Source organism: Canis lupus, chromosome 9 (genome assembly GCF_011100685.1).
Source record: "Canis lupus familiaris isolate Mischka breed German Shepherd chromosome 9, alternate assembly UU_Cfam_GSD_1.0, whole genome shotgun sequence".
In the NCBI taxonomy this organism is placed as follows: Eukaryota; Metazoa; Chordata; class Mammalia; order Carnivora; family Canidae; genus Canis; species Canis lupus.
In genome coordinates, this window is record NC_049230.1 from 45748380 (window position 1) to 45764757 (window position 16378).

Below are 16378 nucleotides of genomic sequence, written 5' to 3' on the forward strand. Positions count from 1 at the left end.
ATGTCCTAGAATCAGACTAAAGCCCTAAAACAGACATTTTCTGCATTATTTGAAGACACTGCCTACCTCTTTTCTATAGGCATCTTTAGGACAATACCTTGAAAAATTTCTGAACCCACATGTTTCCCAAAACCCCAGAAACCATATACTAAAAGATTCATTTCACCCTTTTAGGATTTTCCATCTGTCTCCCCACCACCACTGCTCACTTGTTTTTCTTGCCATAGTCGGCCAAGATAAGATCTTTGAGCTGCACCTCCACCTTGATCCACTCCTCGTCAGTCAGAGTGGGCCAGATGTGGTGTGGTTCTGTAATGGTAGTCTTGTCTGGCTTCAGGATCACCTTTGCTCGGTCATTGTTAACATGAAGAGCACGCAAAATCAGGATGAGACGGGAGAAAGCCTGAGAAAAGGTATGGCAGCGGGGGGGGGGGGGGAGGTCAGCCACTAGATGTCCTTCCTTGATTTCCTTTCAGGGAACCCAGGAATGGATTTCAACCACTCTCCCAGTCAACTTTACATGCAGAGCATAGAATTGTTATCCACAGGTTAAAGATGTGAAAATGGCCTCATTAGGGAACCTGAGTAAAAGGTAAGGAAGGCACAGGATTGTCTCGTGGCCCCAAAACCACCTCTCTTAGAGTGACCCTCTTTGTTAGGGGATTTCATACCGTGTAAGATGAGATAGTCTTGAGCCAGTCATCATAGAGATTAAAGAGAACCATCTGGGGTTCAGTGGCTTTAAGGATGAGGTCTCCAAACTTTTCCACCTTGAGACAAGCCTGGAAAGGTAGTTGGAGCTCTGATCCTTTGATCACAATATTGGGGAAGTCCAGCAAGTGCACCTGAAATAGGATATCAAGTCCAAAATTTAAAAAAGAGCCTGCAGGTCTCAGCCCTTCTTTCTTCTACCTCATCCACCTCTCACCTCCAATGGGTCCAGCATGCCCTTCCTAGTAACAATGATCTGCTTGGGCTGCTCCTCTACAGGCAGAGATCGGATCAGGGCAGCCACTTCCTCAGCTGTCTTCCACTTAGCCAGCTAAAAAAAGCAAGAGGGGATGAAATGGAAATTGAATTTCTACTATCCCAGGTCAAAGTGAACAAAGATCCTAGTCTTGAAATAATCAACCCAGGTTTCTGCTGCACACTGCTATTGAATGTTGGGTACTTTAGAGATGCAAAATGTCAAACTGCCTTGCCCTAAAGGGTTTTTCAACCTAGTTGGTCAAATAAAACTCAATCAAGCTGTACCACAAACTGCTATTTGATTACATATGTCAGGGACAAAACAAATTAAGACTAAAGGTCATAAACAGCTGCACAAAGAAACAGGAAAACTTTATTTAAAGAGCAAGCGACAAAGCACACCACTGGGGCAAGGGGCAAAAGGAGGAGAGACTCTCAAACAGACTCCAAGTTGAGCACAGAACCTAACATGGGGGCTCAATCCCATGACCCGAGCCAAAATCAAGAGCTGGATGCTAAACCAACCAAGCCACCCAGGTGTCCCAATGCACAAAGAAATCGGTCTTAAGGGATGAGTAAGACTATGATTAACGGAGTAAACAGGAGAGTTCATTCTAGAAAGAAAACATATAAGCAAAGCCACAGAAGCGGAAATGAACATCAGAGTTTGGGGAAAATAGGATCCTGGATTGGTTGCAAGAGAAAACAGGCTGGGGTTTTTTGTTTTTAATTAATTAATTTGCTTGAGAGAGAGAAAGTGCACACATATGCAAGAGACAGCATGGTGCGGGGGGAGTGCAGAAAGAGAAGCAACCTCTCTGCTGAGCAGGGAGCTTGATGCAGGGCTTGATCCCAGGAACCTGGGATGGCAGCTGAAGGCAGACATTCAACAACTAAGCCACCCAGGTGCCCAGGAAGTAGGTTTGAAAGGAAGAGAAACTGTGGTTGAAGAAGTTATAGCCCACCCAGATATCATGTGTCTAGGAAGCCAAAGAAGAGTTAATCCAGCAAGAAGGGCTACCAAAGGCTTAGAGCTAAAAATGTGGTAAAAGTAATGTTTTAAGAACATTTGTTCTCTTTAAAAAGATGATTTTTGGGACACCCGGGTGGCTCAGCAGTTGAGTATCTGCCTTTGGCCCAGGGCATGATCCTGGAGTCATGGGATCAAGTCCCACATCAGGCTCCCTGCATGGAGTCTGCTCCTCTTTCTGCTTATATCTCTGATTCTCTCTCTCTCTCATAAATAAATAAGTAAAAATCTATAAAAAGATGACTTTTGGCAGTCTTATTCAAGATAGGTTAAAGATAAAGGAGAGTTGGGGGGGCCTGGATGGCTCAGCAGTTGAGTGTCTGCCTTTGACTCAGGGCATGATCCTGGGGTCCCGGGATCAGGTTCCACATTGAGCTTCTGCAGGGAGCCTGCTTCTCCCTCTGCCTGTGTCTCTGCTTCTGTGTGTCCCCTCATGAATAGTTTTGTTTTTGTTTTTAAAAGAATAGAGTCAAGAAACAGAGACCAAATGTAGGTAATGAAAAGACCTCACACATTGCTTGGCCTCCAACAGAAGATACTTCCCAAGTTAAAGAATTCAGGGAAAAGGTTCAAGTGAGATACCCTTACCTCTCAGAGAGAAACAGAAGGATGCCCCCCCTCCACTAGCTGTCTCTCACACACACACAACTCCCTCCCCCAAAAGAAAAAGGGGTAGTAGAAGGTAGAAAAGGGGGTAGAAAAAGGTTCTTTTTTTTTTAAGAAAAAGGTTCTACAGCTGCTCTATCCTTTAACCGGCTCACCTGCCCCAAACGCTTCTGTCCAGCCCACACGGATGTGTGGATTATCTTGAGGAACAGCTGCCCTGTGCGTGGATTGAAGATGAAGATGGCCCCATTGATGGGTTTGGTCGTCAAGTTCCCTTCAAAGGTCTAAACAATGATTACATCAGTTAGCACAGCCTAGACAATACCATCCTGCCTTTACACCATATACATTTGCCTTAGCACCTCCGATAGGCATATATAGAGCCCCACATTCCTATACTGCTTCTAATTCTCACCTTATGGATAGTCACTCTGTAGACATTAGTATCATCCACAAACCAGATAATCTGGTTGGAGAAGAGCTCCCCATAATTCTGAGAGGACAGATAGGGCTCAGTGGGCTCAGATGAATAGAGCTGCAGCCCCTTGCGGATCCGTTCACGTAACACATACAAGGCAGGGTTTGCCTTCATGATTTTGGCCATGGCCTGCTGTATGAGAGGCTTGCTGCCCGGGAACCAGTTTCCATAGGCACTATGAGAATAGAAGAGATGAGAAAAGTAAAGACTTGGGTGGCAGCCACAGGAAAAAGGCAAACTGGAACTCAACAGAGAAATAAGACTGTTGGCCAGGCAGACAAGTGTCTGCTCATGTATACAGAGGCAAGGAAGAAAAAAATCAATGACCCAGAAAAAGAAAGGGCCGCCCTTTAGGTAAACCAAAAAACACATGTATATTAAAGTATAGGGCCGACTGAGATGCCTGGCTGGCACTCAAGGGCACGGAACTCTTGAGCTCAGAGTTTAAACTGTATATTGGCCATAGTTTACTCATAAAATAAAATTTAGGAAGTACTGAACTAATAGAAAATACATATATGCTTCTGAGCACCAAATTACCTGTGCAGGTTATAGGCCAGGTCAATGGCAATGAGCACACCAGTGGGTGAAGGGTAGATACTCATGTTGTCTGTGGTGTAGTCCAAGAACTTGGCCCGGGCATAGCGTTCAATGTCATGGGAATCATAGTCCCCCCAGCGCAACTGGATATCAATCCAATACTTCTGAGTAGTGGTACTATCCATCACATCCCTGAAGGTGGAGAGACGTCAGGAATCCATGCTTCCAAGAAGCTACCAATACAACCAATGTCCCAGAACCACATCAACTCTCAATCGCTACATCTAAATCTCAAAATTCCCAGTCCCTTTGCCTGTTCCAGATCAGCAAGCCCCTCACCGAGAGAATCAGCAGACCTTATATGTTGACAGGATCAAGGGATGGGAATGGATCCAAGTTAGCAAGAAAGGCAGGCAGGGATAATTCCTAAAGTAGCACTGCTAGAAGACCAGTAAAATCAAGCTCCCTGGATGCCTATGGCTCGAATATAAAACACTTACTTGGAGTCTGCCAGCAACGAGGGCCGGGAGACATTCCACTTATAGGAGGCAAAGAGCAGGATATCTGCACAGGAAGAATTCATCTTATAGGACTTCCGAGGGTGAATGGTCTCCTTTTGTACTGTCTCAATTTCTAGTGCATCCAGTTCCTGATCAAACACCTGGAAGCAAAGATAGAAAGGTTATGACTGCTTATGGAAGCCCACTAGGAATGAGGGCTGGTAGAGTTTCAGATAACGTGGCACCTGGCGCCAGAATGCAAGTTGCATTCTCAGGGCTTCCAAGGTGGATTTCCCATACCCAAGAGGAAGTTGACCTGACTTCTGGTGGCCCCCTCCGCACCCAATTCTGGCCCACCTGACACAAGTCCATCACAATGCTCTCGTGGATCTTCTGCCATAAGTGAGCTCGGAAGATCTGGATAAGAGAGATCTTCAGTGTGGGAATCTTGCCATGCATGAAGATACCTGTCAGGTCCAGCTGCACCTGAAAGCCTACATACACCTGATAGGAAAGAGAGAGGGACACCAGAGATCAAGGGACTTTGGTTCTCAGGGCATAATTAAAGAAGCAGAAACACTTGTTTTTAGCTTCCCATCTTCCCAGGTCTAGCAGTCACACTCACATTGGCCCGGTTGATGGTTGGGGACCACCAGAGGGTGAACCTACGATTAGGAATCTGGTTCAATCCTGATCGCTGAGCATTAGTTAGCTTCTTCCACTTCATAGACTCCTCAAAACCACTGGCCTTTTCCCTATGAAGAAGAGGCTAAGTGAAGTGATGCCCTGCCATCTCCCAAAGATGGTGAACACCAGAGGAGAACACAAAAAACACACAAGTGATGAGCTCAGAGGGTTGTGACAGGTTACTGTAAGAAGAGAAGACAATCCTCACCAGAAAAGCCCCTCCCAGGTAGGGAAGTAAGTGCCCTTGAAGAGTGTGTGTTCTAGAATGCCTTCTACACCACCCAGGGCCTGGATCATGTCCGTACGGTAGTTGTTCAGGTTCCAGAGCTTCCCATCATGCCGCTGGTGTGTCCACCAGAAAGGGTTCTGCTTCAAAACCTAGATGGCAAGGCAGGAACCATCAAGCTTCTGGGTGCCTACTGCCCCCCAATCCCTGGCATGGCCATGGATTCTTTTAATTCAGGGAAAATCTCTCTATGCCCTCCACATACCTGATACTGCTTAAAGTCAGTTCGAACACGCCAGCCCTTATCATAAGCCAATGTGTGCCGGTCCTTCTGGAAGAGGGTGTTGATTCGAGGAATGCCACGATCCCATGAATCTTCTAGATCTTCTAAGGTCAGTCGTCTGTCAAAGAAAAAAGATTTAAGTCAAATGTATTCACACACAGTTTATTTAGCATTCCTCCCTGGCCAAGGATAAACAGGTCAGATGTTAGAACCTATGTCCTATATCCATAAAAATATGGTAAGCTCTGCTCCTGACCTCCACATAGGGCTGAAAGATCATCCCTCCATACTCCTGACAGGACAGTTATTCCTTCCTGGATGTGTACCTGTTCTGAGCAATGGCCTCTTGTCTCTTCAGTGCATACTCAGCCCACACTCGCTGAGAATCAATGAACTCGCTCTCCCATGGCTGTATGTAGCGGTACAAGTTGGGAATCAGCTGGTCTTCTTCATGGCTCATTCCTGAACGAAAGTGTGTGATACCTACATCTGTCTGCTTGGACCACCTGTTTGGGGGACAATCAAGATTATAAAAAATAAATAAAACCCAAAAATAAAGAAACGTCTCCTTCCCTCAAGGTCTAGCAAGATATTTTTTTCTTTCTTTCTTTCTTTTTTTTTTTTAAGTTTATTTAAGTCATCTCTACATGGGCCTCAAACTCACAACCCTGAGATAAAGAGTCACATACTCTTCCAACTAAGCCAGCCAGGTGCTCATAGCAAGATTTTCAACCAAGGTCAACCTACCTGAGGTCAGACTGGGGAATGAGCACATGTCCCATTGAGAGCATGCCAAGTCCACCCAATTCCTTAGGGGTATAGAACACAACGGGAGGGAACCGACTGGGCATCTTGGAGTTGAGGCCAATCTTGATACGTGTCTGGATCTTGTTCTCACACTTCACTAGCAAGTCCAGGAGCTCCTGGGTGTTCACCACAGCCTCTCGAAAGTACGTCATAAGGCCTATAAGAGCTGTGTTCCACTTATTCACAATCTGAAAAAAGTGGGGAGAAAGTATATTATAGGTGAGCCATGGGAGGGGGGAGGTAGTAGGGACTACTTAATCCAGTTAATTATATTCTCTATAGTTCTCAAGGAACACTTGATGTTCCACTGAGCTCAATGTCATCATGAAAGTATATAAATCAGATGAATCTTGAAAACATGTTAGGTGAAAGAAACTAGATAGATGTGTGTGGGTGGTACAGTCCCTTAAACATCTGATTCTTGGTTTCAGCTCAGGCCATGACTTCATGGTCCTGGGATCCAGCCCTGTATCAGGATCCATGCTCAGAAGGGAGTCTGCTTAAAGATTCTCTCCCCCTCCCACTGCCCCTCCCCTTACTTGTACGTTTTCTCTCTCTCTCTCTCTCTCAAAAATAAATAAATATTTTAAAAAAAAAAGAAAGAGGGATCCCTGGGTGGCTCAGCGGTTTAGTGCTGCCTTCGGCCCAGGGCGTAATCCTGGAGTCCCGGGATCGAGTCCCATGTCGGGCTCCATGCATGGAGCCTGCTTCTCCCTCTGCCTGTGTCTCTGCCTCTCTGTCTCTCTGTGTCTCTCATGAATAAATAAATAAAATCTTAAAAAAAAAAAAACAAACCTCTAGTCTCTAAAATAAAAATAAATAAATAAATAATAAAAAAAATTAAAAAAAGAAAGAAAAGAAAAAAGAAACCAGCCCAGAATGTCACATATTGCATGATTCCATTTATACGAAATGTCCAGAATAGGGAAATTCATAGATGGAAAGTACTCGTGGCTGCCAGGAGCTAGATGTGAGGGGAGCAATGGGGTGTGTGTGTGTGTGTGTGTGTGTGTGTGTGTGTGTATGACTGTTAATGGGTATAGGGTTTCTTTTTGAGGTGATGAAGATGTTCTAGAATTAGTGGCAATAGTCGCATAATTTTATGAATACACTGAAAACCACTGAATTGTACATTTTAAAAGCATGAATTTCACCTCAAAAAATCAATTGAGGCAATATAAACAGTTATAATCAGAGCAAATACAGTAAATAATCTGGGGTGGGCAAAGAAAGAAAAATGAAAAAAATATTAATTAATAGAGGGAATGAAAACAGGGGCACAGGAATTGCCTTCCCACTATTTATAGTGGGAACTATATATATATATATATATATATATATATATATAGTGTGAACTACAAAACTAAACAAAATACGTTAGTATCTTCAGACAACTGACAAACAGGCAACACAGTCCATGACCCTTGAGAAAAAGGAAACAAATGAGGTGAGTTTCACAACTGCTTCAGCTTCCTGCCTACTAGCCGTTTCCCAGCCGTACCATACACATGGAGGGGTAATGGAAACAGAGCCCAACAGTCTCACTGAACTGAAGAGACAGAGATTTGAATTCAGGAGGCCAGGGCAGCTACAATTTGTGGGGTAGAAATACCAAGGAGAAGCAAGGTTTCAGAAAGAAATTTCTGGAGATCCATGAAGGGATTCCCTCAAGCTTTTGGCTGAGTACCAATCTGCATATAGGAACACCCACAGATCAGAAAGCTGAACTAGTGCCACAGGTCACATAAGGCTGGCAAGTTTGTGTTCACACCTGCCAGAGCAGAGACCTTGTAATACTTGGGAATTGGGTAGAGTCCCCCGAAAAGTTACCAACCTCGCAGTGGAGATACCTTAGCCTGAGAACAAAGGGTGCTATAAGTTTGCCATAACCATGCTTAAAAGCAAGCCTTAAAAAGGATCAAACTAAACTACAAGTTACTGAACTGCACACAGTAACACAACTCAATACTCTTTAATAAGACGTAACAAAACCTATGAACCATGGAAAAAAATTTCTACCATGTAAAAAAATTACCATTCATGCAAAAAAATAAAAATGAATTACCCATAACCAGAAGAAAATTCAGTCAAAAGAAACAGACCTAGCAATAACACAATTAGTAAACAAGGACCTTAGAACATCTACCTAAAAAAATTTTTTTTAAGATGTTATTTATTTACTTATTCAGGAAAGACAGAGAGAGGCAGAGACATAGGCAGAGAGGGAGAAGCAGGCTCCTTGGCAGGGAGCCCAATGTGGGACTCACACTGGACCCAGGGATCACGCCCTGAGCTGAAGGCAGACGCTCAACTGCTGAGCCACTGTGTCCCCTTAAAATCTTAAAATTATGCTTGAGTATATAAAGAAAAATATGAACATAAAGGAGAGAAAAGAAGATATGAAACACCCAGATGGAATTTTCTAGAGATAAAAATTATAGCATCTGAAATTAAAAAAAAAAAAAAAAAAACATTGATGGAAATAAAAAAAATAGTAACATTGTAAAACTACAAAGAAAGTAACAGTTCACATTAATGGAAATGAAGGCAAATTAAACACTTTTTCAGACAAAAGCAGAGTATATTCACTGCCAGCACACATCTACTACAAAAAAAATTTTTTTAAAGATTTTATTTATGAGAGATAGAGAGAGAAAGAGAAGGAGGGAGGGAGGGAGGGAGGGAGGGAGAGGGAGAGGGAGAGGGAGAGAGAGAGAGAGAGAGAGAGAGGCACAGAGACATAGGCAGAGGGAGAAGCAGGCTCCAGGCAGGGAGCCTGACTCCAGGATCATGCCCTGGGATGAAGGCGGCGCTAAACTGCTGAGCCACCGGGCTGCCCACTACAAGAAAATTTAAAGGAAATTCTTTAAGCAGAACGAGAACAATACCAGATGGAAATCTGGATCTACATAAAGTAACAGAGAATACCAGAAAAATTTTATAAGTAAAATGTAAAAGATACTTTTGCTCATTTTGTAATTTCTATAAAACATAAAACTGTCTAGAGGAAAAATTAGTGACAAAGTACTGTTATAATATAATATAGTTAAAACATACGACAACTATAAAGAACGAGGGGAAAAATGAAAATATAATGTAATGTTCTTGTACTATATGTAATGCAATTTTAGTAGTAAACTAATGGTCACACAATAGACTGCGGTTAAGTTAGAGATGTGCAGAGAACCAAACCAAACAACAAAACACTAAACAAAAAGTGAAACTAAATCAAACAAAACAAAACAAAAAACCCACCTATGGTACCTGTCTGGCTCAGTTGATGGAGCATGCAACTCTCAGGGTTGTAAATTCAAACCCTATGCTGGGTGCAGAGATTACTTTAAAAAATAAAACCTTAAAAAAACAAAAACACTGGGATGCCTGGGTGGCTCAGCGGTTGAGTGCCTGCCTTTGGCTCAGGGCGTGATCCTGGAGTCCCACGATTGAGTCCCACATTGGGCTCCCCTCAAGGAGCCTGCTTCTTCTCCCTCTGCCTATGTCTCTATCTTCCTCTCTGTCTCTCTCATGAATAAATAAAATCTTTAAAAACAAAAACAAAAAACCCACCAGCTCCTTAATCCAAAATATATAGCAGAAGAAAAAAGCAGAATGAGAAATGAAGAATATGATGGCAGATTTAAACCCAACTACAGGGGCGCCTGGGTAGCTGAGTTGTTAAGCGTCTGCGTTTGGCTCAGGTCATGATCCTGGCGTCTGAGAATCAAGTCCCTTCTCCCTCTACCTATGTCTCTGTCTCTCTGTCTCTCTGATGAATAAATAAAATCTTAAAAAAATTTTTTAATCCAACTATATTAATAGTTCTATCAAAGACTTCAAGACAGAATATTATGAATAAAGAAGTAGATTTCATAATGATGAGAAACAATTAAGGAAATAAAATAATTCTATGGGGCACCTGGGTAGCTCAGTTGGTTAAGCATCCAACTCTTGATGTCAGGACACAGGTCTTGATCTCAGAGTCACTGAGTTCAAACCTTGCATTGGGCTCCATGTTCCATGGGCATGGAACCACAACAATAATCCTAAATATATTACATACCTAACTACAGGGCTTCAAGGCATATAAGGCAAAAAAAGATGGTGGTCCTATTGATGCAGAAAACTCAATAAAATCATGTAATTATGTCCAGAGACACAAACAATACATATTCCTTTCAGGGGTATCAGAGTTGGTCATATGTATAGAGCGTCTTTGTGTATACCAGTTATAAAATACAGTTCTAACTCTAGTAATCTCTTCAGGTACATGACCTAGCATTCTAACTGGCGCGCTCTCCCTTAATCATCCCTTAGTGTATATAGGCTCACTGTTCCATGGACGAAACGTTTGTCAGTTTGCATTTTGATATCAACAAAATGGCACCCCCTTCCCCAAGCCTGCTATATCTTGGACAAATCCTTGGTTTTCCATCTGCAAGCCAACTGCATTTTGCCCAAGTTTCAGTTGTGTTCAACAAAACATCCTGCCTTTATATAATTACAACCTAACTGTGATGTGGGTAATTTTGTGTGGCTAAATATTTTAAGATTCCAGATTTCTGAACTTCAGAAATTCTTCCATGCTCAAAAATATATATAATTTTTTTTTTAAATGTCATGTGGCTTTATGCTAAAAGCTTAAACCCTGAGATCATGACTTAAGCTGAAGTCAGACCCTTAAGTGATTGAGCCACCCACACATCCCAAAGCTTGGATATCTTTAAAAAAGTAACTGTGTCTCTGAACAACCCCTCCCAAAAACAAAACCCCCCAAAAAACAAAAAAGATGGACCCAAAAGAGGAAATAAATAAATCCACAAGTGTAATTGGAAATTTCTAAGACTCTTCACTCAGTAATAAAAGTAGACAAGAAAATCATTAAGGATATAGAAAGACTCAAACAACACAATCATTCAATCCACTGAATCTGACATTTATAAAACACTCTACCCAACAGCAGAATATAGATTCTTTTCAAGTACACAGTGTCTATCCTGTCACTAAACAGCTGAGTGCTTCTGGAAAGAAATCACACTCAGAGTTGTCCTCATTTTCTTGAAATCCACCTGGAGCACACAGTTTCTTCAACAATCATACCAAACCCTCACCACTGTGCAAGTTCAGCAAAGCTGAAAAATTCAAGACTTATAATTTTCCACTCAACTTTACATTCACATCTATCCAGACCTCTTTTCTTTTAGGTCCAGAGGATGTTCCCTCTGCTTGCCCTTTACTGTATCCCCACAGTCAACTCCTGGGAACATTGCTCCATCACTTACCACAAAGGTCTGCTGCACCTTCAACGGCTCCTGGCTCCATCATGATGGGAACATCAAGTCAATCCCATTTAAAAATACTGCCTTGACTTATAACTCCCTCTAGGTGGCATCTAATTTCCTCCTTCCTCTTACTCCAGCTCTGGCAAGTTGCCAGTCCTTGCTGTCTCCACTCTCTCACTTCCCATAAAGCCTCACCCACTGCAATCTGGCTTCTATCCCCACTATTTCTGAAACAGCTCTTGCTAAGGTCACTAATGACGTCCTGACTGCCAAATCCAATGGATACCTTTCAGGCCTTATCTAACTAAAACACTCTTAGGCAACTGACACTGTTAAATGCCCACCCCAATTCCTGACGTCCTTGGCTTTGAGAACCCGGCACTCTCCCAGCCTGGCCATGCTGCTGTTTCGTATGGTTCCAAATTCATCCCTCTGCTCTTCTCATTCCTTACACTTGACCTGGGTAATCTTGCTCACTCTGGAGCTTTTTTTTTTTTTTTTTTTTTCACTCTGGAGCTTTAAACCACCTCCACGCTGACAGACTGCTACACCTACATCTTCAAACCAGGTATCTTCTCCAAGCTTCAGACGCCAAGCTCCACTTGATCATCCTATAGGAGCCTCGAAGTTACCCCTGACTGCTCTCACTTTCTCATTTCATTTCTCCCTCAAAAGCTTCAAGCTCGAAGTATTTTTCAGCAAATCTAAGAGACCACGAATTTAAGAAACATTACTAAGGGGACACACACACATACACCCCCCCCCATATTTATCATGGAATAAAAAAAAATAGGATATAATAAATGCCTGCCAAACACCTCCATCTGGATGTTCTCAGGAACCTTAACCTTGTTACATCCTACACTAAATCCATTTACCTTCTCTCCTAAACCTGCTCTTCCTCCTGTACTCTTCCAGTTGGTAGTGCCAATACCCAGCTAGTCAGCCACGCCAGAAACTGTTCTTTCCCTTTCCCACCAAAATGAGGCTTTGCTGATTTTACCTAACTACTTATCAAATCTGCTCCTGTCTCACTGCTCCCACCACTGTCATTGGGACTTCAGAAGTCCCCAAACCTGGGATGCCTATGTCTCTGCCTCTCTGTCTCTCATGAATAAATGAAGAAAATCTTAAAAAAAAAAAAAAAAAAAAGTCCCCAAACCTGATCTCCCACCCGATTCCTCTAAATCCATCCTCTCCACAGCTGCAAGAGTGAATCATATAACAGAAATCTGGAAAAGTCGGGATCCCTGGGTGGCACAGCGGTTTGGCGCCTGCCTTTGGCCCAGGGCGCGATCCTGGAGACCCGGGATCGAATCCCACATCGGGCTCCCAGTGCATGGAGCCTGCTTCTCCCTCTGCCTGTGTCTCTGCCTCTCTCTCTCTCTCTCTGTGACTATCATAAATAAATAAAAAAAAATTTTTTTTTAAATTAAAAAAAAAAAAAGAAATCTGGAAAAGTCACTTGCACACCTAACACCCTCACAGGACTGTTAACAAGGCATGCAATGGCCTCCATTGTCTGGCTCTAGCTCATCTATCCAATCTCCATCTCTTATCAGTTCCAACTCCACAACTGTACTCTAATAAAACCGTGAATTTTGTATCATGCTAGTTACCTCTCCAGGGCTGAAGAAATGCCTTCACCTGCCTCATCACCTCACTTTTTTCAGGAAGCCTTTCATCACCCTCTCCCAGACTGGGCTAGGGTCATTAACCTGAGTCTCCTCATAGATTCCCAAATACCACAGCCTCTATGAACACTACATCCTAGTTCTTGTCCATGGATCCGTCTCTTCACCTAGGTTAGGCCAGCTCAACAAAGGCAGAGACTCTATCTTACACGTAGTATGTGCACAGCCTTGAACACAGTAGTTTACCAACAAACACCAATAGGATGAATGAATTATATAATTCTTATTTGATCCTTAGAGGGAATAAACCAACCCCAAAAGATAAACTTTTCTCTTGTACCATTCTCCACCCCCGGGAAGTGAGAAATTTTAAGTAAGAAATACTAAGATAATGGGCACCTGGAAGGCTCGTCAGAAAAGCATGTGATTCTTGATTTTGCGGTTGTAAGTTTGAGCCGCATGTTGGGTGTAGAGATTACTTAAAAACATAAAACTTAAAAAAAAAAAAAAAAAAAAGAAAATGTATCCTTAACACAAGCATTGTTTGGGGCACAGCCTAATAAGAACCTGGCATTTCCTTCTCTTTTTGCATTACTGAGACACTTGAAAGCGTCAGCCAAGACATTATATGCACCACTATGGAAGCATGGAAAGACAGCAGGAAGAGTAAGGTGACTTTTTAAACCTTGCAGACACTTAAGTATACAGTTAACAAATCCCCAGATTATTCTTTCTCAATTCCAGTTGCCTTCAGCTGGGCCTTTGGAAGTAACTGAAGGGAAAAATAATCACTGAGATAGCTAGTCATACTTGCTTTTTAATATGCACAGTGTTATTGGTCAAAGATGAGCTATATAAATAAATAATAAACTCTGGGAAAATGCAAAAACTGAAAACTTTTGTTCAGGTTAAAAATTCAACTTCTATTCTTACCTTAGAATCACCACAATTACATAGAACTACACTGCACATTCCCTACAGAGTATTCTCAGAAAGTACCTGAACTGTTTTGACGTTATAAGCTTCTATACCATAAGGTATGGAAACTAGTACACTGAGCAAGCCTGGGAAAAAACAAGAGCAAATCAAGAGAAGAGCTGAAAGGCATAGGAGATAGAAGACATGAGGGAGGTTGGGGTTGACTGCCTTATATACCTTGGTGAAGGTAGTAGAGCCAGAGGCCATCAGAATTTGACGCACACGGTTGTGGAAGCGCTGCATTGACTCATCATCCACACGCAGGAAACACTGAGCTGTCCGCTCTTTAGTAACCTAAACCACATGGTCAAGGTGAAATTTATGTCTGATACTGCCACAGAAGCAAGGACCAACTCTGACACCCCCCCCCACCCCAAACTAAACTCTACCTATTCAATAAGGCTCAAATTAACTGATAATGAAAAGTTATGATGGTGTCCTCACCCCCATGTACCCCAGAGGAACAGGGATGATACTGCTGCTCCTAGCCCCCTTCCCAGACTGTACCTCATTCTGCAGGTTCCACACCCCATCCTTGTGGGTGAATTCCTCATAGCTGGTGCGGCATTTAGGTAGGATGCGGCACTCAAAGCCACACATGTTGAACAGCAGGTTGGGGTTATCCTTACTGTACACAGACACGAAACTGTTCTCCCACTGAACTGTAGTCACTGACCGTGGCAGACGGTTCTTGATGTCCCAGAACACTGCCCGACCCCTGCTCACAGAGAACATATGGTCACTTCAGTCTCCCGGGACTTGAAGGGAACTTCCCTCAGACTGCCAGACTCACAATACCCTAGGAGAGTATGCTCCTCCCGCCCAGGACACAACTTCATAAATCCCCTCTATGCTCTGCGTCCCTCAGGCTGGTAACCTTCCAGCTCCCACAGCTTCCTACAGCCCCCATTTAAGACTCACAAGTTGACATCATGTTTCATGAGGCGCATGCGCGCATCTCGGGGCCAGCACTTCTTGTTATTATAGCCAACGATATTTTCATTGTTCGGGTCAGGATGCTCTGTCAGGTAACGCTGGATCAAGTCCCGAGCCTCATCTGCTGTGAACCTACACCAAGCAAGATGCATTGCTGAGATCCAAATAAACTGGGAACTCACAAGACCTACAACTCCATAGATAAAGCCCACCTCCAACTCCCACCCTACTCCTAGGACCTTCTTTCGGTTTTAGAGCCCAAGCCAGCAACAAGTCAACTAACGTACGATAGCTGAGTCCAGAGGCTGGGGACATGCCTCAACGCCCTGCCAGGATAAGAATCCAGGCAAGCCCTCACCTGAAAAAAATATGGATGCGATCGATGTATCTGCAGAAGAGACGGATGGGGTGGGCAGCCTCAGTGGCTATGTCCTGGAAACTGAGAAAGTCATTTGGCATCTGAGGGGGCCCAGCCATCTCACTGGCCCGGTGCAGTCCCAACACCAGCAAATCCATCACCAAACCATAGTACTGCACAATGAATGAGGCAAATTGCAGGCCTCTAATGATCCCGTAGGAATTTGTATGGTTCATGTCCTAGAATGAAAAATTGAGAACTCTGAATAATTCTTAACTCATAGCCATGTCCCAGGCCTCTCTGGGGCCCATCCTGTTTGGTCTTCCTTTCGGCAAATCCTTCCTCACCCAGACACAGCCCCTCCAATTCCTTGATACCTTGCCTCCAAGACACACCTTATAGTTGATGACGACATTGTTCTTGGCTGTCATGTAGTCAGCTATGTTGTGGTCTACAATGAGTCGCAGCAGCCTATTAAGCAGGGTCAAGTCAATCTTTTCATACATCTTCTCAAAGCGTGATTCCAGCATGACATTGCACTCGCCCTCACTTGTCTCCCACACATCTTGCAGATTATTGATGCCTGAGTAGGCAAGAGAGATCTCCAGGTTAGAAATTCCCTTCCAAGGCTAGTACCTGCAGTCCACAACCTCATCCCACTAATATTCCACTCATTCATCAGGACTGCTAGGAGTGTCAGCTTTGCTCAGTTTAACATCAACATTATTTCCTTGGCACTATGCAACAAGAGTAAGCTAATTATACTACCTGGATGAGAATTTCGATGTAGAATTAAATCAACCCAATTCACCTCAGTTCCAAAGGGCAAAGCAAGAAAAACTTTACCTTGGCACCACTTGTAAACAAGCAGAGGAGGTGGTTCTGTGTCGGCAGGCTTGATCCAGGGTGGGAAAAGGCGGCGCTTGTCAGCTTCATACCAAAGGTACTGGTCCAGGTAGGCATCAGTGATCTTCTCCAGTGGCTCTACATCATATACTGGCACCAGGTGGCTATAAAGATCCATGAACTCAATGCCCACCTGTGGGACAGGGAAACTTACTCAGATC

The 16378-nt window shown here is 43.3% G+C and overlaps 1 protein-coding gene across 2 annotated transcripts in view; it reads right to left on the reverse strand.

The window, feature by feature from the left end:
* Window positions 1-16378, reverse strand: part of PRPF8 (pre-mRNA processing factor 8) — a 29368-nt gene that overhangs the window by 4326 nt on the left and 8664 nt on the right. For both annotated transcript variants that reach the window (XM_038548477.1, XM_038548476.1), the window contains 19 exons: window positions 16158-16350; window positions 15707-15894; window positions 15312-15550; window positions 14939-15085; window positions 14525-14735; window positions 14195-14311; window positions 6067-6314; window positions 5646-5825; window positions 5302-5437; window positions 5019-5188; window positions 4749-4878; window positions 4481-4627; window positions 4124-4284; window positions 3624-3815; window positions 3021-3258; window positions 2761-2889; window positions 929-1042; window positions 672-845; window positions 210-403 (listed from right to left, as the gene is read on the reverse strand). In XM_038548477.1, coding sequence (XP_038404405.1) covers window positions 210-403; window positions 672-845; window positions 929-1042; window positions 2761-2889; window positions 3021-3258; window positions 3624-3815; window positions 4124-4284; window positions 4481-4627; window positions 4749-4878; window positions 5019-5188; window positions 5302-5437; window positions 5646-5825; window positions 6067-6314; window positions 14195-14311; window positions 14525-14735; window positions 14939-15085; window positions 15312-15550; window positions 15707-15894; window positions 16158-16350 — 3308 coding nt within the window. The remainder of the gene's footprint in view (window positions 1-209; window positions 404-671; window positions 846-928; window positions 1043-2760; window positions 2890-3020; window positions 3259-3623; window positions 3816-4123; window positions 4285-4480; window positions 4628-4748; window positions 4879-5018; window positions 5189-5301; window positions 5438-5645; window positions 5826-6066; window positions 6315-14194; window positions 14312-14524; window positions 14736-14938; window positions 15086-15311; window positions 15551-15706; window positions 15895-16157; window positions 16351-16378) is intronic.